Below are 25784 nucleotides of genomic sequence, written 5' to 3' on the forward strand. Positions count from 1 at the left end.
TTTTAGTTACTTTTGAAGTGTTTGAGCTAGAAACAAAGATTTTTTTTTTTTTGTTGCTTTTGGTCAAAATCGCTGTGCAATTGCATGATTCCATTGACCTTGCTCATTACCCATGGCTTCCAAGCATTCCGAGTAACTACTGTCTGTGACTTCCGTGCGTGCCATGTGACACAGGGGGCCTACATGCTGCTCAAGGCTTTCCAACGTAAAGTAGATGTCAGCCAGGAGCGTTTAATCAGTCAGCCAGCTTGTCATGGATCCTTAGGGCATTTGCAATGGCAGGGCATTTTTTTTTAAATTGGTGATTTTTCACATGTGGCAGGTTGTCTGTGTTTGTGACATTTCTGAAAGCAGGACATCTCGAAGTACAGTGCACAGTGGTGCCTGAGACTGCAGTGCACTGGTTGTACATGTGAGATCTCAGAGTGCAGTGCATTGGTAGTGAGAATGGGGTTGCGGTAAAAAGCCTTTTGAATGTGTCAAAATGTATCCTTAGGCAAGCATGTATTCCTGAATCAGACTCCTCATCCAGTGTGTAGTAATTGTATAACTCCAGTCCCAGGTGGCACACCACCCAGGATAATGTGCTGCAGGGCTAAACACTTATAAGGTCCCAAAAGCGAGACCTATTGGCTATGCCAATGCTTGTTCTTCAATGAGCTTGGCACACTGATGTAGAGGGAAGCTAGAACCCACTGCAGAATATTTATCTGCCTCCCATTGAGGGGTAAGGATTATAAAAAAATAAATTAAAAAAACACACCTACCCCCAGGATTGAGGAACAAAATATGCCGCTTTTGCACCTGAAGGAGCAAAGGATGTATCCAGTCCTGTGTTTAGAGGACTTGTCCTCCTCATTTCAGAGTCCATGTCCATAGTTTAAGAGCATTGCAGTGAGGATGATGGAAGATGCTGACCTGCTAAAATCGGAGCCATCAATCCACTTCCATGCCGGACCTGCGATATCCAATTTGATTGACACCGATGGCCGTGTTGGAGCTTCTGTGCTTTAAAGCTACCTCATGCTTCTTAAGATAGATGATGTGCAACACCAAAGTCAATGTAAGGCTCCTACGCCCCAGCAATGCTGTTTGCATGCAACGCCAATTTCTGCACAGGGCAAGTTACCTTTGTGCTCCCCCTTTAAGTAACATTTATGTCAAGATGAGTCCTGAGCACCACAACTACTCACTGCTGCTGGGAACACCTTCTTGCCAAGTAGTCGTCAACACTGAAGATCTGTATGACTCTTTCCCACTCATCCTAGTCCTCTAAATTAGGACAGCTACTTCTTCTCACCGCTGGTGGTCGTAAGACTGAGCCACCATTGCCTGACCAGACCAGGTGTCAAGTGGTGCAATCCCTGTGTATGGCCCTAGAGATGCAGTTCATTTGACAGTCACAGAGAACTGAATCTGCTTTCAAACTGTGTGCTAGACAACAGTTTGTGGAAACATTACATCCTGCTCTAGTCCTACGCTTAATTCTGCAACTCTGTCCTTTAGTTTACTGGTTCTTATCATGTGGTCCTGGGGACCCCTGGGGATAAATGGCGCCTTTTGAAGGGATCGGTGACTGCATAGAAAATGAAATAATTTTAACAGATTATTTAAATGTCTATAAATAAAGAAGCAAGCTGTAAAAAATGTAAGCATTCTGTAAATGTGAAGGAATTTGAAATTGGAGGGTAAAGTTGTCTCCTCAGATTGATTCTTTAGAGCAGTGCATGTGCATTCAATAGAATATAGTTTTGACAGTAAGTGTCATCTATTGAATTTAGGAATGCTCCTACCTTCCCATTAAAATGTGATTTAAAAAAAAAAAGTATCTTCTTTTGCTTGTGAAATACACAAATGATGAAATCTTTTATCTATTTGAGAGATGATTGCCTGTTTCTGTATTTTTGGTGTATTGTCTTGCTGTTCATATCATCAAAAATGCTAGGGCAGGGTCCCCGGCTTCCAGTAATGATTAATTGGGGGCCCACAGAAGTCAAAAGGTTAAGAACCGCTGCTTTAGTATGCACAGCTGTTGAGTGACATCGATGTTAGAGTAACCAACTTGCACAACTAGAATACTAAATATGCCATAAAACCTATTAAAGTTGCTAAGCAAATTTCCTTACTACAAATCGAGTCCTATATGTTGTAAAAGAATGCTACTTTTTGGACAGAATATTCGTGGGTGACTTGTGCAAACTGAACTAGGTGTTCTGCCCTATACCACACGCCAAGAGTGAGCCTTGACTGTTTGGCCTTTCTACCTCATGAAAGTCAAAGGCTAAAGCGTTAGTACTAGGCAATTCAGCAACTAGTAATCTGTGCGCTTTCCCCATGCTGCCACTGGTATGTTGCACTCTTACCCAGTCTGCACACTCTCACTGCCATAGTTTCTTGATCGTGTGAATGCTTAGCAGTCTCTACCTGTGATGTGCATACTGGCGTGCCCTCTCAATGAACTGTTTTTGAACTGTCACTCCTGAGCCGTTATGTTGTTCGGGTCACACTCCTTAGCTTGGACTCTTTCGATATTTTGCTCATACCCACTTCTCTTCTCCATTTCAATTAGAAGTGTGATCTGATAACGTGGTCTGTTTACTTAACCTTTCGTCGCTAGGTCACAAGATGCAGTGGTCTTCAGGCAGTAGTAGTCATAAGTACTTATCAGTGACACTTTAAACAGTCCTGGATTTTTTGTTACTGGTTATGAGTGCTGTGTACATAGCAATGCTGAGACCCAGAACCCATGTCCTGATAAGAGAGTGGGTGAAGTGAAGGGAGGGGGTGTACATTGCATGCCACAAGGCAGAGTACAGTCCCTTTTGAACACTCATTTTTACTGTTAAAATCTGTCATGTTTTCTATAATAGTGTCCGGAGCGTTTCTCTCGACAAACATGCATTTTCAAGGTCCTGGCACCCTTTTGCATAGAAGTCACCACTAGTGCTCTTTAGCATTTTGGTAAGACCAATTCCAAACACCATAGTCTTTGTACCGCAATATGCCATGCTGCGAGCTCATCTGTCTGTCAAACTGCACATTGGGTTGCAAGTCTGGCTGCTGCAAAGTGATGGGCATTGCAGTTGTCTCTGCCTCTTCCTCTGGTTAACACTTTTCTGTTGACCGCCATGCTGCCACTTTTTCAGAAGCCCTGGCTCACACTTTTCCTCTGGGTGCCTTCCAACAGCAGGTTGTGGTTCACTGTGTAAAAGATTGAAGAAATGCTTTTTAATTCCATCTGTTGCTCATGCCAACCTGCACTATTTTCTACGAGCGGCTACTGCACATCAAGGTGGTGGCTCCCTTGTAAAGTGTATTGGATGGCCACTAATTTTTCTCTTGGAGAAGCAACATTTTTCACATTTTTCACTTAGCACCACCAGGCTTCCTGCTCCAGGGAAACTTTGCTGCTCTTCGTGGGGGTTGGTCTTCTTTGCGCCAGGTGCCATATTAAAAAATATAGTAACAAAAGAAAGATCATAAATGACGTTGGAGAGGGCTTCCTGTCACCAGGTGTACTCTGCACGGCATAAATAGGTGTTTCCCCAAAGTGGTATATGAGAGAGACCCTTTGCCACTGCAACACCAGATGCCTCATGTAGATTACCACACATTCCATGGAAGGACCTTGACAGGAAGGGCTGCATGGTTCAGCTTTGACTTGAAGGGCCTAGTAGCGAGCTGGGCCCCCTCTAGGAGGCTGTCAGTACTGCCATGTCATACAGACAGCCTGCTCTTGTAGCCATTTTATCCCCTTGAGAAGAGGTGAGTCACTGACTGTAATGGATTTTATAGAATTTAGTGGTATGAGAGAGATTTAAAGGAGGGACGGATTCCTCTGGGCTAAACTCTGGCAGTCATGAAAACTGAATTCCATTAGCAGGACCATCTATGACACAGCGGCATGCGCATCTCTTCCCTCTGATTCTTGTCCTCCCCCTCTACTCATCTCAAACCTGCTCCTGCTGTTATGATCTGCAAATAAACACTTTCTAGACCCTTCCCTCTGCTATCCCTCAACTATCGTTTTCAATCTGACTAACAAACTCGCATGTCCAAATTAATTTAATATTTCCCCATACTAATTCACTACTAATCTTGTTTGGGTTCCAGAGTAGCGTGCTACTCCTTGAAAAGTGCTTTAATGCTTCATCAGGGATCCCAACCGCTATATAAATGCAAACCAATCCCCCTTCTATGTCTGCACTATACTTTTCAACTCAAATAACAGACTCACATGTCCACCGCTCAAACTTCATATTTTCCTATACTAACTCACCACTAATCCTTTTTAGGTCCCAGAGTAGCGTGCTACTTGCTAAAAAGCGCTTTGACACCTCATATGGGGTAGTAAGCGATGTATAAGCAGATACAATTACAATAGTAAACCTGAGCTTTGCAGTGCTTTGAACCAACAGTTGCAGTACTACAAAACAAGCATTTGCAATGCAATAGGTCTCCGATTACTGAAAGTTTCAGCTATTTGCGTTGCAAGTGACAACGTTTTAGTTTTTTTGGCCAAGAAATATCACAGCAGTAGCCTAAGTAATAAAATATAATCCACACAGCAAGAAAAAATTGCAGTACTACAGGCTGTTACTAGGTGTTCCTGCGAAGTTGTAAAGGGACCACTATTAGCCACATAATGTACTGCATCCTTAATGCAATTATAAAGCGAAAGATTGCAGCTGAGCATATGTTTCCATTTGCTTTTATTGGAAGTGAGATTTTTGTTAGCAAAAGTTTTAAAAATGCACCATTGTTTATTGTAATAGTGCATTTTTTAAACGTAATGTAACAAAAATCTCACTTTAAAAATAAAAATGGAAACTCATGTTCAGCTGCAATCTTTCTCTTTATTATTGCATTAAGGGTGCAGTGCAATATATGGCTAATAGAGGTCCTTTTACAGCTCCACAGGGACACCTAGTATTAGTCCATAGTACGACACCTCACCTTTTTTTGTGGATATTCTTTTATTACTTATGCTACTGCTGGTATATTTGTTGACAAAAAATAGAAATCAAAGAAACATTATGTGCAACACCAATAGTTCAAAATGTCAGTAATGCGAGACCTATTGCATTGCAAATGCTTGTTAGTCTTTGTGTTGAAGAAACACTAAAAAACTAGAACAGCAAATAAAAACTGCCATGTAACCCCTTGATTTCCCCCCCCCACACAATTTCCCTTATGATCTCCCCCATGTCTCCTCTACTAGTAACCCAAGCTTGTGCAGTCTAGGCAACGCTTCGTCATGGATTAACTTTTTTAAGTAGCTGGTTTTAGAACAACACTCAAATTATTCCAATACATATTTCTAAGAGGTATTTACATTACTTATAAAACTTAAATTATGATTAGCCACATCACCTTTACATACTAGTAGCTAGATGACCTTTCTTTATCTGAAGCAGTAGTGCATGTGTCGTGTTTTCCATTGTCTTTTTACCATACTTGAGTAATCTGGAGAGCTTGGCTTGTGGGGCTCTGCCCAGCCAAGCACCTGACTTTGAGAAAAAAGTTGAATTCTCATAAATGTATCCGTTTTGTTTTGGTAATTGAAGACTTTTTAGGTTTTAACACATCACTTTTCTACAGTATCTATCAAGTCTCCATCTGTTGAAAGATGAGATATGAATCTGTTAAACCCCACTTATAATACGAATGATTTTAAAACATTTGTAGTCATACCCAGTTCAACATTTTAACTTTTGTAGAAATCCATATAGTTCGACCTCATTGGGTTTAATAATATTTGTATAAGATAAAAAAACTAAAGTAATGTGTTGGAGATAACTTGAAAATCCTTGCCATGACTAGAATTAATGCAACAGCCCAACTGTTCTGAACTCTCATTCAGATTCTTGCTGATTGATTGGATTTGGCTGTTTTTTTCTCAAACTCAATTGCTTTCTCTACACCAGGCCTACAAGGAAATCCCCTGATATTCTAATCGTTAGGAACAAGATCAGTGCTTATTAGTGAGGATTTGGGTTGACTTAGTATAATAAATAGCAACCAAAGTCTACAAAGAATGCCCTCATTACTTACATTTGAATTGATGTAAGGTATTACACAATGTGAACAAATAACGTCTTTTAATTGTGAAAGTGTTATTAAATAGCCAGGATTAATTGATTTTGTTGTTGTTGTTGTTTTTGTTTTAATTGCTTGATTCTAAATAACAAATTATCATTGGCATATCAAAGGTCTTTGAAACTGCTCATGCTTAAAGATCATTACCTGACTTCGAGCATTTGTGTTGCAAACTCAACACAGCCTGCTCACACTGAAGATCACCAATGTAGTTTAGCTTCTTCATCTTCATTCCTGGATCAATTACTCTAGAACAGCCTACTCGAGAGCCTGAGACTTAACAAAGACCTATTCTCAGGAGAAACCTGTAGACCCACCTATTCAGAATTGTTCTAAATGATTGCGTCTTCTGTTCTCCTCTTTGATGTTATACTTGTTACTGTTACTCTTATTTTTCTGTGGTCTCTAGTGCCCCTCATCAGTTTTGTCTTTATAAATATGTGTAATAAATAAATACAGTCTTCAAGAGATGGTGGAAAGGCTTCTGTGTTTGACAGAATGATATTGAGATTGCTCAAATATAAATTAAAAAGACTTCAGACAAGGAGGCATCTTTGTCCTATGCTCTGATTAGATTGAATCCTAATAATAACAGAGCAAGCAGTGGACTTTGAAACATGCACATACACGTTAAGATGTAAACTAGTCAGTAAAAGAATTATACTGTTAGGTATTCCAACAGCATAAGGTTTTGTCCCTAGTTTTTGTTGAGTTAAAAGACTAAAAGCTATGGAGAAGTTGAATGCCCAATGCATCAGTGCAGGACCGGCATATAGGGCATGATTCTCTTAAACACATAGCACCACTGCACTGTGCATTGTCAACGTTCCTTCACAAAAATCCAATATATGACTTAATTTAATTGGGTATACTCTTGTGGGGGTCATAACCTGGACAACAGGTGACAATCTGAATTTCCTGAATTACCAAACACAGGTATCATAAATACTTGTTCCTGTGGTTTCACGGTTCACTGTTCTCCAGTGGCATAAACATGCAAAGAACTCGCCGCATTCAGCACAGCATTCCAGTATTTTAAATGAAGTCTTTTTTCAAAAAGATAAGCCTTTACATTTGCTGCTTATACATTTTGATGATTGCATATTTATAATTAACACCAACAAATCCAGCCCCCTTTGAACGACCCAAGTAATTGTCTCAAACGTTTTGTCAACATAGCAGTCATTCATGGTTCAGATGTTATTTCCCATCTGCAGGCTGGTTGATCCGGATACAACCTTATTCAGTTATTGAAGTGTTAAAAAAATCATTATTCTGGATAAAGTAAATTGATTTTATAGGATCAGAAAAACAAACTTTTCAGATGTCCAACAATGGTAGGATTATCCAGTGCCATTGAAAACCCACCAGTGGGTATTGTATCTTTATTTTCTTACCTTTTGTATCCTTGGAAACACTGCTGCATCATCAGCTATGTTGTGTTTGCTTCTTAACTGACCGTCTCAACTGCTTAGGAAAATGGTCATGTTTCTCATGTGTAATTATCTTATAGTAGTTACATAATACCTTCACTTGTGGCGTGGAAGCACCGATGTCCCCTTTTGAAACCTCTATTTAAAACCCAAATATTTTCATTGTCTGCATAAATATACACAGGCCTAGATAGCCTCTTGTACCTGACTAATCTGATCCTTAAGACAGGTCATGTATGCACCACTCAGAGCCCAAATAACATGGAAACTTCTGATCAACTGAAGGTTCAGAAATCCTGGCAGATAAGCTAAATACATTTATTTTGTACTTTAACAGTACCTTAAAAGACCGAAACGTTAGCTCCGTGTTCCTGACTGCACCCCTTCTGTAGCAGGGCAAAAAGTGACCCAAGACTATAACTTCAAGCGTCACCTTAGTATTAATATACAGCATTTGAAGTCCAATGGGTAAGATACCTAGCACACAAGTTATCAACACATTTACGAAACCCGTGCTGCTGCTTGTGCATATGTAGCAAGTTGGTGATATCACATTGGACTATGTCACAATGTTTCTCAGTAGGATTCCTAAAGTCACCATCTTCCTCGCCGTCTAGACTATAGTATTCCATTGTACGGTTACTGATCTGCAGGAACACGATAAAAGGATAACTTCAAGTGCAGTATAATTTGGAGATGCTCACACCCTTTTAATAACGTGCCCGATTCATTTTTGGGTTTAAGTCTGCCTTGGAACCAAATAATTAATTTGGGTGCCATACTTCTTTGACAAATCGGAATATCTAGTACATTCAATTTAATTTTTTGTTTTAATCTCTTTATTACATTTTCTTTGTGGTTATTTGCTACATTGACAGCTCACATATTAATGCATTGAACAAATTATCATTTGTATCGTTGCATAAAAGAATACATTTCGTATGCGTTTCTTAACAAATGACAGTTACAGTGTGGAGCCTGGGTCGCCGAGGGCAGTTGCCCACTTGGTACCCAAGTTACTACTGTGTTTTACACTTGTATTGCATAGGCGTCAATGACAACAGTTGGGTCCATTGTACATTTAGAGATTTGTACTTGATCGTATAAAAAAGAAAAAATTCAACGTTAACCAGTGCGCTCAATTTAAGCCTACAAACTTAGGGCATGATTATGATAGCGGTGAATCCGCCACTGGCAGCCTGCGGGTGGTGGGTTCACCGCTTCGCCCTCCAGATAAGGATGGCAGGTAGAGTCCTGGCGGACAGGCACGGGTCCGACACACGTAATTGTTACGACTGCCTGGCGGAACCGGCCAGCATACCTAGAATGGTGGTGGTGCTTAGCAGGCACCGTCCGCCACATTAGAATGCTGCATTCCGCCAGCCTTTGAATGGCGGTTCCTCAGCCATTCAAAGGTTGGCGGAGATTAACTTTTGGGGACCGCTGCAGGCCCTCCTTGTGCAGGAGCAATGCAGTTGTGCACTTGTGGGGCACTTATGGTGCCCCCTACAGTTCCCTGCACCAGGTGGCAGGCACAGCGTGGTGCCTGCCAAGTAGTGCAGGGAAATGCACAACATGCATTTTTGCCATTGCGGCGCGTGCTGCAGCCAGCCGCACCCGCCGCAATGGTAAACATGCACAATGCGACCGCCAGAGTGGCGGTCGCATCATAATTGCATGTGTGGGACCGCCGCCATATGGCCGGGCGATCCCGATTCCTGTGACGATGGCGGACGGACACAATCCGTCCGCCATCGTCATCACCCCGTTAGTTATTCCCAGCCTCGTTGGTGCCCTCACCCAAAAGCATCAGCTCGTGTTTTGATCATAGGTGATTGAGTGGCATCGCGTAACCGTTCCTTCTCTACCCGCTGTGTGATAGTGCTAGCTTCCAGTAGCTATGTGATCATTAAGCATTGTTCGTGTCTCCTTGTCCGCTCTCCATGCGTCAATCGTATGTATCCACCTCTGGGGCATGTTAACTTTCTAAAATCTGCAAGTGTTGCATCCCAGTTTTGTGCCACTTGGTATTTACATAGCCCTAATGTATCTTCCCTGTGTAGTGTTGTACTCTCCACCTGTGCCCACACAAATAGTGATTGTGTCCAGGCCTTAACTGGAGAAGGGTCTGAGCTCTTCCATCTACGGGTGATGAGTCGCTTAGCAGTAATAAAACCTATGTCTAGGAATTGTGAAGTTAGCCTGCTCTTCTTGGGCCTGGGATATAGTCCCCATTTACACTCCTCCCAGGTGTGTAACTCTGGGCATTCTGTTGAAGTGGATAAGCGAGATGTGACATCCCTCCAGTAGGTGTGTAAAGTAGGGCAGTGCCATAGCATGTGGAGCAGATCCTCTGTGGTCTCAGTGCATCGGGGGTCGGCTGCATCAGTCTGAAGAAAATATCTAATTATTTTGGTGGGTGTTGGGTATGCTCTGCACTATGAAACAGTATGAGACATAATTTCGCGCTTCGCGTGATGTGTGCGGTTCTTGCCTCAATTGTTGTCCATTGGTGACCATGGTCTTCCTCCCATTTGGCTCGTAACTGTGGGAGTGTTGTGTGCATTAGTAATGATGCAGTTAAACAGTGTACAATGTGGTTACCTGTCCCCTTGGCCTGTAAGTATTGTACAACTAAGTGTGACTGTGGTTCAGTTGTTGGGTCGCCCCATGCTTGCGTTGGCGTGGCTAGCAACAAGTTGTGTAATGGAAATTGTCCTGGAGGTGGATCTGCGCCCCTTGCCAGGTCCTCATTGGTCAACAAGATGTCTTTTCCATTTAAATCACCTAGTGTGTGTAGTCCAGTCGCGTGCCAAGATGTGAGTTCCGCCACTGATGTCATAGCGCTGCGTCTTGGTGTGCCTAGTAGAGGCAGATAGGGCACGTATGGTATCACCAACCGTGCGAGGTATAGGCTTTGTCGGTAGCAGCGGTGTGCGAAAGCTAATAACATGGGTCCTGGTACGCTAGCTTTGGTAACAGGATGGAATAGGCATTGAATATTAAGCATTTTCCAGGCCGGTAGCGTAGTGGTGGTGTCAGACAGCTGTAAGCCTGATAGCCATTTGGCCACCAATTGCAGTTGTGTCACCAGGTAGTAAAGTTCCATATTCTGTGCTACCAGCCATCCTTGCTCTATAGGTACATATCGTTTTTTTCAGACATACCCTACAGCGCTCAGTATTCCAGATAAACTCACGTATTGTTTGTTCAAGGTCGCGAACATTTTTTGTTGCGACATATGTAGGCAGGTTAGAAAAATAATCCGGTAGTCTAGGAAGGCCCACCATCTTTAGCAAGGCTATCCTACCCATTACAGATATTGGTAATGTCTTCCAGAACCTCATTTGGGACCGAATGGAGAATAGCGCCCGCATGAGGTTGCTAGAACATTCAATTTCATGTCATAGCCCATTACTAGTGAACAATTACAGAAGTAATAACGCCACTCCTTATGTTTTGATGGGGCTGAATGTAAAGACACAAATGAGATTACAACCATAGCAGATGATGTCACTACATGTGGCTATGGAAAAGAGTGGAAAATGTACATCATTTTGGAACAGTTAGTATAATGCTTGTCAGTAACTTTTTTTTAACATAAGTGTTTATTGGCAACTGTTTCGCAAAGTATGACCATACATATAAAGTACTTATTTTTCAGTTGCAGTTAATGTCACAGATCACAAGCCATCGATTGACTTTCTCATGATTAATTTCGATTTTCCATCTAACCAAATGTACTAGTGTGATTTAAAAAAAGAAAATGAAGTACAATGTAGTAAACCCCCTCCCCCGGGCCCCACCACCACTACCGAAACAAACCCTTCCTCTCCCAGACAAAATAACAAGGGGCGCCAGAGATGAACAATATCATTCAATTGTCTCCGTAGGTTATCAACTGACTGTGTGTAATTGGGATGGATGTAAGCGTATCTTTTAGGATATGAAAACGTCAGAAGTCTTACATTTTTATATAACAAATTGGGATAATTGGTTTTACGCCAACCCTCCTTCCGTATGACTGCACGTCCTTGTTGTAGCTACTTAAAAATATATCACTGTATTTGTTTGAATACTCATTATATTAGGAGAGCTCCTAGTGTAGTGTAGTGCAGTTGTAGCCATTAACACTGTGGCAATAGCATCCTCTTTAACTCGATAACTGCATATGACTGATAGTGATCACACTCCACAGAGCACCCAACAGAGTTTACTTCATATGAACAGTAGATTACATACTCAGCAAGGTGCTTATGGATCACAGTGGATGAGCCTATGGGTGTTTATTTTCACCTTTGATATCATTTAACAATTGTGTAAAATTATTTATCCCATTTGAGTGATATTGGAAATTTCCTTCTTCCGTGGCGTTCTTCTTTGTGAAGTATTCAACACTCTGCATCCGCTCAGTGCATAAATGTATTATATCATTTATTAACTGACTTTGGAGGGTGTGGGTAGAACCTTTCCAAGCAATGGTAATATTTATCTTGGCCAACAATAGAGCTAAATCATGGAAATGGACACTGCTTTATCCGTTTTAGGGTGTTTAAATGTGCCAAGCATCCGTGCTCAATAATCATGGTGTGCCTATATTTTATGAGAGGATTTTTGTAATTTTGCCCCAATACTGCAACAGTGCAGACCAATTATACAACATGTGGGCAAAATAAGCTCGGTCAACACAAGGAGGCAAGCGAGTATATTTTTCTTATCTTGAATGGTGCTAAATAGTCCCTGTGCAGTAACCCGGTATTCATTTGAATGCTTGTTAGCACCCTATATAGAAATATATAAATTAATTTAGTGACTAATTGACAATTACTTTGCACATGACTAATATTTGAGATATATTTACTGTTGAGGCTATTTTATTAATCCCGGCCCTGGAGGTTCCCCTAATGCCTCAGCTGTCAGTGTAAAGTTTAAAGACATTAGGGACGATCATGTGGTACTACAGGCAGACATATTATCACAAACTGTGTGTGAGGACAAGTAGGGTCCTGAGGTGACATAAAAGGCAAAACTCTACTCCGATCAATTCTTACCCAAGAGTGCTCTCCTTCTTGGATAATATTGCTTTTGAACACTCTGCCATGCTACTAACCAATTCATATGTATTAATCATGCAACAGTCACATTAATACAGGCACTTTGAGAATTGTACTTACAAGTAGGAATGACTTTCCTTTCTTTAAGTTTTTTGTCATTAGGTGATTTATGTAAAAACTGAACTTCAACTCCCAGAATTCAATGGGACTAATTGTTCGACAGGAAATGACATATAAGAACAGCTGTTAGTAGTGTCACCTACCGTGAAAAAGGACGTCATGGCCGAAACGCGTCGGATTGACAGACTAGGCTTTGTGTTCGAATAAAGCTTTGCAAACCAATGGTTCCAGAGTGCGGCGTCTCGTGTGAAAAAAAATATATATATATATATATATATATCAGTTTCCAATGTGGCGGTTACTGGCTGCTTCCTTAGCATCGGTGATGCCGGTTATGAGACGTCCACCACGTCTCCAGATATGCACGAAAACATCTCGTTTATCCGTTGGTTTTCACTCTGGTTTTATTTTTCCGTGAATTTTACATTCCTCTACGCATTTTGGCTGCCAGCTGCAGCCTTGCTCATGATCACAAGCCCCATTTGATTTTTTGTTTAAATACAGAATCACTTTCTTGAAAAGTGTACATAGAAGGAGGACAATTAGTGTAGTTGCTCCAAGCACGCAGAGTATGCTCATGGAGAAATAAAGCCAGAGTGAAAACAAAGTGTGTGTGTGTGTGTGTGTGTGTGTGTGTGTGTGTGTGTGTGATGTGTGTGTGTGATGTCTGTGTGTGTGTGATGTGTGTGTGATGTCTGTGTGTGTGTGTGTGATGTGTGTGTGTGTGTGATGTCTGTGTGTGTGTGTTTGATGTGTGTGTGTGATGTGTGTGTGTGTGTGTGTGATATGTCTGTGTGTGATGTGTGTGTGGTGTGTGTGGTGTGTGTGATGTGTGTGTGTGTGATGTGTGTGTGTGTGTGTGTGTGATGTGTGTGATGTCTGTGTGTGTGATGTCTGTGTGTGTGATGTCTGTGTGTGTGTGATGTCTGTGTGTGTGTGATGTCCATAAACCGGCAAATGGTGTCAAAAGTAAAGATTTGTTACGCCTTATGTGTTTCAGAGCTACAAGCTCCTTGTTCACAGGCAATTTCCCTCCATCCTTGCTGAAGCGGTCACATGGCCTCGTTATGCACAATTACAATTTATAGCCCCCTGGTGGGCAAAATGTGCTTGAACTGCTCTCTGGGACACGTAGTTTGCTTGAGCCAATTTTTCCCCCTCTTGTGGGGTCTGCAAAGACAAAATTTATTCAGGAATGTTTTTAACCCTCCAGTGGACCTCCGGATAACCATTTGCACGGTTTATGGAATCGTGCCTGCAGCAGGAGTGCATCTTCAAACGAAGAAGAAAAGCATTGTTGAAATGTGATTCTGGCCTCTTCTACCGGAGAAGGCTGCACCACTCGTTAAAAGGAAGGAGGTCGTTGGTGTGAAACCTTTCTAAATCTGATTTCGGTAACTGCAGACAGATGAAATTAAAAGTGACTGTGCGAATGGTTATCTGGAGGCCCACTGGAGGGTTAAAAACATTCCTGAATAAACGTTGTCTTTGCAGACCCCATGAGAGGGGAAGAATTGGCTCAAGCAAACTACGTGTCCCAGAGAGCAGTTCAAGCACATTTTGCCCACCAAGGGGCTATAAATTGTAATTGGGCATAATGAGGGCATGTGACCGCTTCAGCGTTTCTGCAAGGATAGAGGGAAATTGCCTGTGGACACCACTTGCCGGTCTATGGAATCGTGCCTGCAGCAGGAGTGCACCTTCAAGCGATGAAGAAAAGCATTGTTGAAATATATATATATATATTCACACACACACACCCAGGAAGCACAGCGATTGTATAACTGTTAACACGATAGTGACGACAGAGCAAACAAACCAGGTCTCGAGCAACAAGATGGTGTGTTGTGCGTCTAAGATAGCTCAAGTAAACATGGCAAGTGTTCTATCAGGGTGAATGAAGAACTATATTTGTGTGTGGCTGTGGAACAGGCGGGAACAAGCGGAAGGGGGTTGGGGGACGAAACAGGCTCTCTGGCAAAACAGCAAATGTAATGAGATAAGGACACGATTTACAGGGCTGTTTACAGAAACACTGCTTGGAGCGAGCGCTTGTGTGAAGTAATCAAAATCTATTAAATAAGTAGTTTCAAAACCAGTTGCTTTACTGGGTGCTGTGGATAGATAGTAATAATTGGTCCCTGCACATGGGTAGGGCTAAACACAGGAAGAGTTATGACGCATGCAAGCTGTGGATAAATGGGGAGAAAGAATAGGAGAGCGGCGATGGAGCCAGAAAATGAGAAGCCTGTTGGCAGGCTTAAGCCCACAAAATATATACATCATGTCTCTTCAAGACAGCGCATGCTCAGACTAGATCCGAGACCTAAAAAATGGTTTGAGATTTTAGTCTCCATGTAAATCATCTGATGGTAGTGACATACTAAATTAAGAACCATGGTGAACTCTAACACCATGTGAAAAATGCTGACCCTGCATTGGGATTTGTTGAATAATGTTTGAGAGAAAATTAGTTTTCTAACAAGATTTCTCGTGGAAATAAGTTCTCCAAAACCGAAAATGAGGACACCTTTTATATATATTCACAAATACCATCCTCTGACAAGAGGAAAAAGTGTGATAAGCTGAGTAAAACATGACTTCAATGGGAACTCTAGTCAGTTAGTTGATACCTCTGGGTTCTACAGCAACTTCACCACAGAATTCCCATGAACAACTAGTTTGCTAACATTATTTAATGAAGACAAATTTGAGGCACACTTGAATGCCATGTTACTCAATTCATAACCACAGCAGAAAACACTCATTTTCTAATCCAGAACACTTTAGTAAATGAGCAAAATCCTTGGTATCATTTTGTCACTAAAATTATAGTTGGTACTCTGGAATGCTAAAATGTTGTCACATTTTCTTTAAACTCTAAAATATCTCCCTCATTCTTGGTCAGAAATATTTCTGCATGGTAACTGAGACAAGTACGTTCAACAGCAGCAGCAGTCTAAATTGATTTCCCCAGTGGGCTACTATAACTTCACAACAGGTTCTTAATGAACAACTACGGTTCTAACTTTCTGTATTCGTGAAAAAATATACCTCATATTGATGAATATGAGATGTTCAATTTAAAACTTTTCCTGTGGAGTATGATAAAGTAAGTGGGCCTTGTAGTGTTAATGCAGATATTTCACTAGCTGGTTAAAAATATGTGAGTACGTTTATATAAGTTTTAGTCATTGATGGCATCCCTTATTTTTAAGGGAGCAGAAATCTATTTGCAGGCTTACTTCATATTTAAAATGTTTCTTTGGTATCAAATGTGTGTTGCAGTTTGTAAATTTCTTTTTTTTTATTCCGTTTGCTTTTGTCATTCTTTGTATCTCAATTTAAGAGTGTGCACAGACTTCAAATTTATTTTTATTGTGCATTAACTATAAGGAAATGATAAAACGCCTTTAAAATATATACTTATTGTCTTTTACAGTGTTGCTCCATATATCTTATTGACAACATTCAAAGGTTATTAATTAACACATTTTCAAAATAATAGTGTATAGCTGGCAGAACACCGGGCCTACGTTAGAAAACACAGTCAAATCTGTCACGGACTTCACAGTACTTTCGAAATATGATAGTAAAAAACGTTTTTGCGGACTTTTATTTCAGGAGCTTGTAGTAGTTGAGCTGAGAACCATTTTCTTGTGCACATTCAGCTTTATGTATAGAAAAGTGAGTGGCTCTAAAGCTGTCTTCTAGGTGAGCATTTTAGTTCTTGATTACAATTCTGTGATCTTCACAGACAGCTATTATTGGAAGAGGGAGGAATGATATGTGTGTTGAAACTGTAATGAGGCTTCTCTCTGGTACAAGCTATGAATCTCCTTGTTGATATAGACTAGCTAGCAGTCAACAAAAATGAAGCATTTTTAGAAGTGCTCGGCTGTCTGGTTTATAACTGTAATTTCAGTTTGAGAGACAAAATAAGATGGTCAGATGAGTACGGAACGGAAAAAAACGGATATGATGATGGCACTATAATGAAATAATACAGATTTGCATAATTGTGTGTTGCTCTTAATAGTGATTATACTCTGGTTACCCCTGAGGTCCAGTTCACAAATGACCAAGCCTACCTACGGAAAAGTAAGTGCCCGATGTCATAGTGACAGTTTGCAATGTCAATTGAGGATTTACAAAAACTGCGACAATAGAGTGTACCTGAAGCTACTGAGTTTAATAAGGCTTAGCTCTTGTCCAACTGGTTAAATCAACACTCTTAGGCTTTAGTCTCATTATCCTGGTTCCTAGAGAAATTAAGAGTTGTCCTACCTACGATCTGTGCCATCTCCCTCTGCCAACTATTCAGATGGCATAAGGCCAACACATTTAGTGTGCACTGCTTTTTGTGCAGCATCAGCATGGTGTAAATTTTGTAAGGGGGTGGGGGGGGAGTACAGAGCCTAGTGTTGGAGCCTCACTGTCATGCTGTCACTCTCCAAACAGCGAATTGAGGTGGTCACATCCAAATAGAGGTGAGATGATGCAAAGGGTAGCAGATCTGGTGAAATATGGAGCTTGAAAGAAAGTTGTTAACATCGTTATGTTCACGACAATTCCAAGCAAAATGTTTACATTTAGCAGAGTTCTCCTTCATGTCACAAAATCCAATTCTGTAATTTGTCAACACACTAAAGTTTTTTTCCCCCTAAATATCCGATTGATGATCGGTCCTACTTTTTGCATAGAATTGACTGTTTGGATTATTATTCATCAATTTTATTTTACTTTTCAGCAGGGAATCTCCCTCCGGGACCCTATTCAGGGAGAGAAAGTTCACCTTCTGAAGTGATGAACACGGAGATGGATGGTAAGAAGTTTGACATTACTTCCAGTATTGCATGTACTGTGGTTCAGCCTAATATACCAGTGTTAAAAGGGAAATTGTGCTGGTGTTTTTGAATGTTTCTTAGCCAATCAAATGTTAAAAGTACTTATTTTGTTTCTTTGCACATGAGTGTTATGACCATCTTGATCGTATTTCTTTTTTTTTTTTTTTTTTTTTAAACCTTTATTTAAAAAACAGGACACAGCTATTCAGCCGACAACCCGGAGGTTCGGCAGCATCGATGATTAGAAACAGTGATGCGCCCCCAGTAAAGTACAAGGAGAAATGCAAAGGTTCAATTTTAAACAAACACAAAAAGCACAGCAAACCCCAGCAAGGCAAGAACATTAAAAACCATGGTGAGAGCCCCCAGGGGAGGCCGGACCCCACTCATCTACCGGTTACAAGATAGTGTAAGGAGGAAGAGGGGGGACAGCAGAGGCCCAAATAGTTCACAAACCAGACTGTGCTGGAAAGTAGGTCAGGGGGAAAGCTGTTCCTCGGGCGGTTCCAGATCAGGGGCAAGGCATATTCCCCCCCCCTGTATTGATTCCACCGCCCCCAGATGGCGTGCCACTTCCGGGGGCGGCCTCTAGAGCAGTAGACTGTCTTCTCCCTAAACATGCTCCAGTCCATGTTCTCTTTCCACGCAGTCAGTGTGGGGGGCCCCGAGGAGCCCCACAATCGCGCGATATCCCTCTTAGCGACCATGTTACCCAGTGTCACCCATTGGGTCCGCGCCTCATCGAGATCAGTGGGCCCCCAGATATTCAGGAGACAGCACCGCGCCTCCGGCTGCAGAGCAATGCCTGTCACCTCCCCCATTACTGCATGGACTCCCCTCCAGAATTCCACAATGACACCACACTCCCAAATGATGTGCAGGAAAGTACCCACCATACCACACCCCCTCCTGCACAGGCCGTCCTCCGAGAACCCCATGTGGACCAGCCTTGGCCCCGTCACATACACTCGGTGCAGTATTTTAAGCTGCACCAGCCTCAGGCGCGACGGGATCGCGACCTCCTTAGGGGAAGAAACAGCTGACTGCCAATCCTCATCATCTAATTCGAGGCCATCCCTAGTCCACTGGTCCCTCAGCCCCAGAAGCATGTCCGCCCGGACATTTATAAGTTTCTTATATATGAGCGAGATCGTGCCTTCGGGCATGTGGCCATCAAGGACCCGGTCCTCCAAGGAAGAGGACTCGGGCACCTTCTCACCCTCCACGAGGACTGATCGGAGGGCGTGGCGCATCTGAATATATCTGAAATACTCGGAGGGCCCCAGCTCATACTCAGTCTGCAACTCCTCAAAGGACTTCACCTTCCCCTTATGCAGCACATCACCCACCCTGGAGATGCCAATCAGGTCCCACTTATCAAAGCCTTTTGAATGCCAAAGCCTTCCCAATCTCTCCGATTCAAACAACGGGGTAGCGAGGGTGAGCTTATCCTTCCAGCCCAGCGAGTCAGTTGCCATCTTCCACACCCGCACTGCCACAGCGGTGGGCCCCGTGAGGGACGAGTCTAGGGATCGCGAGTACAACGCCCTGTAATAGTTACCACCACGCAGCAACCACCTGTCCATGGCATACCCAGGGCTGAGAGCAGGGCCATAAAGCCCATGATTGATCGCGCTCAGCTGTGTGGCCCAATAGTACCGACGGATATCTGGGAGCGCAATGCCCCCGTCGTACCATGGAAGCGTCAGCTTTGCAATAGCAATTTGCGGCCGCCCATCCCACAGCAACGTCCGTTGGAGGCCTTCGACCTCCCGAAAGTATTTGGCCGGCACCCAATCCAAGGTATTCTGTAAGGCGTAGAGAAAGCGGGGGAGAGACATCATTTTGAACAGGGCCGCACGCCCGACGAGGGAGAGCGGCAGCCTCCGCCAACCTTCAACATCGCGCCTCAGGCGTGCCAGGGGGGGGAGCTGATTCTTCTCATAGCGCACAGCCGAGTCCATAGAGATAAAGATCCCCAAGTACACGAAACCCTGCTGGGCGATCTGTATCGAACATGTTCTAGGGATCGGTGGAACCTCGCCACTAAGAACATACAAGTACGATTTGCTCCAATTGATGACGAGACCCGAGTTCCTACCAAAAGATGTGAGTACGTCAGACCACTATAAGTGATTTCTTGGGCGAGGCAAGATACAACAGGATATCATCGGCATAGAGCGAAATACGGTCCTCGTGTTCAGGCGACCACCGAAGGCCCCGTATATCCGGGTGCCAACGTATCCACGCAGCCAGCGGCTCAAGGGCGAGGGCGAACAACAGAGGCGACAGGGGGCAACCCTGCCGAGTACCCCTTCCAAGCTGAAACGGAGTCGACGCCCGACCATTCACCACCACACTAGCTAGCGGCCCCTCGTACAGCAACCTCACCCAGCTCACAAAACCGCTGCCAAAACCGAACTTGGCCAGCACGGCCCACAAGTATGCCCACTCCACCGTGTCAAAGGCCATCGTGGCATCAAGAGACGCCACAATAGCCGGTTCACGCAACGTGCCCGCCCTGGCGATTACGCCATGAAGATGCCTAAGATTCAGCGCTGTGTTTCGGTGCGGGATGAAGCCGGATTGATCCGGGTGGACTAAGTCGCCAAGTACCCTAATCAAACGGGTCGCCAGGAGTTTAGCCAGAATTTTCGGCTCCGCGTTAAGAAGTGAAATAGGCCGATATGAGGCGCACTTATCGCGGGGTTTACCCTCTTTGTGTATGACCACAATCGACGCCAGTCGCTGATCCAACGGGAGGGCCCCACCCCCCCGCGCCTCCAAAAACATGGCGCGCAGGTGGGGGGCGACCCTATCCGGGAAAAGCCTGTACAGGTCTATCGGCAAGCCGTTCGGTCCCGAGGCCTTACCCGAGTTTAACGCGCGGATAGCCCCCGCCACCTCGTCGACCGTTATTTCACCATCTAGATCGTCCCTATCTATAGCAGAGAGGCAGGGCAACTCGATATCACGGAGGAGGTCACACGAGTCCTCGGTTGGCCTATCCGACGCAGAGGCATAAACCTTACAGAAATAGTCCGAGAAGCTCTTTACAATCCCCTCAGGTTCCACAATCGCCTCTCCCCTCTCTCCCGTCAACTCTGGCACCACTCTATTGACCCGTTCTTTTTTGTCCAGCCACGCCAGGAGTTTCCCTGCCTTATCACCAACATCATACAGTCGGCCCTGCTGTTCCCTACTGAGGGTCTTAGCGGCGTTCGTCACCAGGTCTTTATACTCAGTTTGCTTCAAACAAAGCTCATGCAGTGAGGACTCTGTAACCTCCTCCTCCATCGCTCCCTCCAGAGCCGCGATCTCCTCCTCCACCTGCAGAATCTCCCCATCTCTACGCCTCTTGGCAGCCACTACTAGGGAGAGGGCCTCCCCCCGAAGCACGGTCTTAAAAGCTTCCCACAGCGACACTGCCGAGTCAACGGTTCCCTGATTGTCCTTGAAAAAAATTTCTACCTTCTTTACCAGGGCGCTGCGCATCTTGGGGTCTCGGAAATACCAAGGGTTGATAGGGGCCACCCTTCCTCCTCCCTCCCGACCTAGATCCAGCCGGATCCACACTGGCGAGTGGTCAGATATACCGCGCGCCATGTGCCTCGCCTCGGATACCAACGAGGCATGCGCGGCCAGAGTGAGCAGGTAATCAATCCTGGAGAGGCTACCATGTGCCCCGGAGTGGAACGTGTACTGGCTCTGTGTGGGGTGCCGGAGCCGCCAGCAGTCTATCAGACCAAGCGTGTCTAGGAAGTCTGGAAGCCATTTCTGAGCCCCCCCTGTGTCTCTGGGCGGGTGTCTATCCAGCAGGCCGGAGCAAACAGCGTTGAAATCCCCTCCCACCACAAGCATTCCCCCCGGGAGATCCAGCAGGGCCCTACCCAGATCTGCAAAAGTGGAGGCCTGCAGGGCCGGCGGGACATAAACCGAAACTAAAACCACAGTCCGTCCTTCCCACCGCCCCGCCACCGCCACAAACCTCCCCCTATCATCCACAATGGTGGAGTCCACCTCAAATGGCAACGAAGCTCTAACTAGGATGCCCACACCCCTGGACCCAGATGAGAATCCTGAATGTGCAATGAATTTATACCCCTTCCTATTCAGGGCATAGCACATATTTCCTATAAGATGCGTCTCCTGCAGCAGGGCAACATCCGGCATTGATCGTTTCAAAAATTGCAAAACAATCCCCCGCTTAATGCGATCCCCCAACCCATTAACATTCCAGCTTATAACACTTCAACCCCTACCCCCCATCCTCAAACGTAAAGAGGCCCACCCCACACCCGAGGAGCCACCATGGAACAGCCCTGGATATAAGCATCATGCCTTGCAGAAAGAAACCCCCCAACAACAACCCCAAAATCCCTAAAACTCCCCCCACCCTGCACCCCTGCTGCAGCTTACAAAGCCCCCCCAACTTGCAGTGTGCCTGTCGCCCTACAAAAACAAAAAGTCTACAAAAAGTACCCTAAGGGAGGAAAAGAGCAACCCTCGTCCTCCCGCAACCCTCCACAGTTACTGCACTCTATGCAAGTCTTCAAGTATAGTCAAATCAAGTCAGACCGGCTCCGAGATGTCAGCCCTGCCCATCCCGGCCACTGTCTCCATCCTCGGCTGTGTCGTCCCCCATCCGTCGCCGGGGCAAAGCGTCCAGCCATTCGTCGGCCATAACAGGAGAGTCAAAAAAGAATGTCCGATCGTCGTGCACCACTCGCAGTCTGGCAGGGAAGAGCATGGCATACTTCAGGTCTCTTTCCCGAAGCCGCCGCTTCACCCCCAGGAAGCCCTGTCTCTGCCTCTGCACCTGCTGGGTGAAGTCCGGGTAGAAATTCACCGACGCGTTCTGGAAGGGGACCGGGCCCGTCACCCTCGATGCTTGCAGAATAGCGTCCCGATCTCGAAAGTGAAAGAGCCGAGCGACGATCGGCCTCGGCGGGGCACCCGCCTTAGGCCTCCCGCCCGGCACTCTATGGGCCCTTTCCACCGCAAAGAACTTCCCAAGGCCCTTGGGCTTCAGATGATTGAGGACCAAGTCTTCAACAAGCAGGTCAACCGAAGCCTCATCCGAGGACTCCGGGACCCCGATAACGCGCACATTGTTGCGCCTGGCCCGGCTCTCAAAGTCCTCCAGCCGGCGGGCGACGAGATCACTCTCGGTCCTCAGCTTACGAACCTCGGTCTGCAGTTCCGTAACATCATCAGTGAGGCCTGAGGTCCAAGGTCTTAACCCGTTCATTCGTTTTGCCCAAGTCCGCACGGATCAGGTTGACATCCACCAAAATGGCATCCACCTTATGCGCCAGGGCCTCAAACTGTCTCCCAATCGAAGTCTGCATCCCTTCGAGCGCGCCCATGACATCCTGCAGGGAGAGCTCCGGGGCCACAGGCGAGTCCTCCTTCTGGGCATCCGGCACCTGGCTCGATCCACTCGGTGATCCCTTTTGCAGAGCATATCGGTCCATGCTGTTGACTTGGGTGTAGGTTCCCCGCCTGGTAGACTTAGGCTTCTGCCGATCCCCTTCTGCTTTGCCCGACATGGTTGACTCCAAGCAGGTCGGTTCAGTTAAGACGGGTCCCTCCCAAGGAGAGGAATAAGGAGTGATCAGTTCTACCGTGGACCGCCAGAGTAGCCTGCAGAGCGTCCCCGGGGTAATAAAGCCATCCAGAGCTCTCCAGTAGCAGGGCTGACAAAGGGAGCGAAATCGAAAGTGAAAGTGCGGGGACCTCCGTCCGATAGTTCACACCTCGCCTGGCCGTTGTTGTTCAACTAGGAGTCGGGCATCCAGCCAACTCTAGCCCCTGGCTTCCCCGGGAGATAGGCCGCAATCTTCCGCCAGGTGTAAGTCCGGTTCCCGGTGGACGATCCGACCGCGGGTAGCATCAATCGCCTCCCTGACCAATCATCTACACGATGCCATGCATGCAGACAGGATTAGAGACAGGATAGTCGACGGAGGGCGCGAGGGTCTCGGGAGCTCTAAGCTCACGCGGCCATCTTGGTCAAGCGCTAGGCTCCTCCTTGATCGTATTTCTTAGTGTTCCACCGCTCATCCTTTTTGTGGCTGTGATGTTTCTCATTATGTTGGCACAGATCTCAGCCAACATGAGCTTTAGTGTAGTGTTACATCACTTCACGGATACAACCGGTTTTCCTTCCTAGTACCTTTCCTACATCAAGAAGGTGCTAAAGAGGTTGGGTGTAGAGACACTGATCAGTCGCTGTATACTGATCTTGGCTTAGATTGACTACTTAATTTCATGTTAGTTTATTTCTCATTAAGTGGAACTTTGTATACCACAATACAGAGCTGAAAGCAGCTATTGTTTAGCATTTGAGCTACGCAATTTGTGCCTTACCCATGAATCGGAGTATGTCTGTCTTGCAATATGGAAGAGTCGCAGTCTAAAACTGTGGAAGGCTGACACGTTGGGCAAAAGGAATTGACCAGTTTCAGTAGCTGCTACTGAAACACTTCAGTACAAGAACGAGGTGGTGTGTGCACTTTCTTCACCTAAGATACAAATATGTTATTACACTCTGAATTCTCTTATTTCCCTGTTACTTCTAGCTTCTTTTGATTGTTCAGTTATAGAAGACTTCTAATTATCCAGCCACACTACTTCAACAGTTCCAAAAACGAATACTGTGACTGGGTTTTCCACCTTTGATCCTATTTAGAAGGAAGAAAGGAGCTGTATAACAATCTCCAAATTTCTCCTTCCCAGGATTTCCATTTTAAACAGGAAGTGATGCAAACAGTTGCACATGTGCTTCCTAGTCGGTCCAACTTCTAGATGGGGTGAAGGAGTCAGTATATAAAAACATATTCTGGCTCCCTCTGGTTTACTTGTCTGTGACCTCCACCCTTTGCACAAGTATTTTTAAGCAGAAGACGGTAAAGAGCTATATTGAATAATCTCCTACTCTTTCCTTCTCCCGACTAATGGCCCAGGCATCCTGTTCTCTGGACTGCATGGTTAGTAGTTGAACTGTTTTTTTACTCTCCCCTTTTGTTCCAGTTATTCTGGTTGCCATCCTCCTGCAAACCGCCCCCATCCTTCCCCCCCCCCCCCCCCTCCACACTTCCCCCAACCCCTCCCTGACTCATTCATTAGCCTTTATGGAGAGTGCCCTGCTTTCTGTTGCTGCAGCAGTGCTTCACAATTCTCTTAGCTCTGACCAACAGCTAGAGGGGTCTTAGACAAATCAGAATTGTTTCATAGTCTGTCTAGCTGCAACTTTACCCCAATGATGGAGGCTAATTTGATTTTGAATTGTCCATTTCTTATATTCTTAATGACAGTTGAGAATATAAGTCTTTTTTTTCCAATGCCTATTGCGTTAATTAGCAATATTAACCATCGTGCCCTCGGTTTAGAAAAATCACCGTTGTTGGCATTTGTTTTTTTTTCTGCATTAAGATTTACCGTTGGGTTCTGGTGGCCTTGCCTGGATGTTGGGCAGAAACACTGTGAGGCTTCTTTATGTTGTAAATTCTTTGAAGATGCAGCCTAATCTAAGGGGAGAAAGCCCTCTTTTCCATTCTAACGTGTTTTACTTGCATTGTTCTTCTTGTTGTCTACACCAGTGATTGAAGTGGTATTATCTGATTCCTTACAGCTTTGGATGCGGAACACCAAATTGAAATGGAAGAAAAAACACGACTCATTAATCAGGTTCTAGAGTTGCAGCACACTTTGGAAGGTGAGAGTGATTTTCATCTTTGCATTCTCTTGAAGAAAAAAAAAACTTATGACGATGCCTAAAGTATCATTTTTTTTTTTTGTAGTTTATATGTTCTCTCTATGCAATGTGATGTTTGTTGTGCACGGACAGGTATTGCTACTGTTTGTGCCGGTGTACTCCCTCACATGAATTGTGTTTGCAGCATGGAATGATGATCAGTGTATGTTTGGCACAGACATGATCGGAACAAGCTTCCACCTCTAGATTACATTTTTCAAGCAAATACAAAAGTACACTTTTAAATTAAAGACTAGACCTCAGAAACAAATGGAGACACTATGAAAGACTCGCTGATAATATAATAAGAGCTGTTCACATACAATTTCTTCACCTTGCCGAATACATATTTATGAAGTGGGTTTACAGTTTTGAAACTGGGCCACTGATAGACAGAATATGGATATTAATGTACACTTACAAGAAAAGTCCATACTAAATGAACCCAATGTGGGAGCAGTAAACTAAAATA

The 25784-nt window shown here is 44.5% G+C and overlaps 1 protein-coding gene across 3 annotated transcripts in view; it reads left to right on the top strand.

The window, feature by feature from the left end:
- SCOC (short coiled-coil protein) overlaps positions 1–25784 on the top strand; it is a 51845-nt gene that overhangs the window by 23012 nt on the left and 3049 nt on the right. For 2 of the 3 annotated variants that reach the window (XM_085641364.1, XM_085641366.1), the window contains exons 2-3: positions 17457–17531; positions 25190–25273. In XM_085641364.1, the coding sequence (XP_085497490.1) occupies positions 17513–17531; positions 25190–25273 (103 nt within the window). In that variant the 5' untranslated portion in view covers positions 17457–17512. The remainder of the gene's footprint in view (positions 1–17456; positions 17532–25189; positions 25274–25784) is intronic. The other variant, XM_085641365.1, reaches the window with a different exon arrangement.

Source organism: Triturus cristatus, chromosome 2_2 (genome assembly GCF_964204655.1).
Source record: "Triturus cristatus chromosome 2_2, aTriCri1.1, whole genome shotgun sequence".
NCBI lineage: Eukaryota > Metazoa > Chordata > Amphibia > Caudata > Salamandridae > Triturus > Triturus cristatus.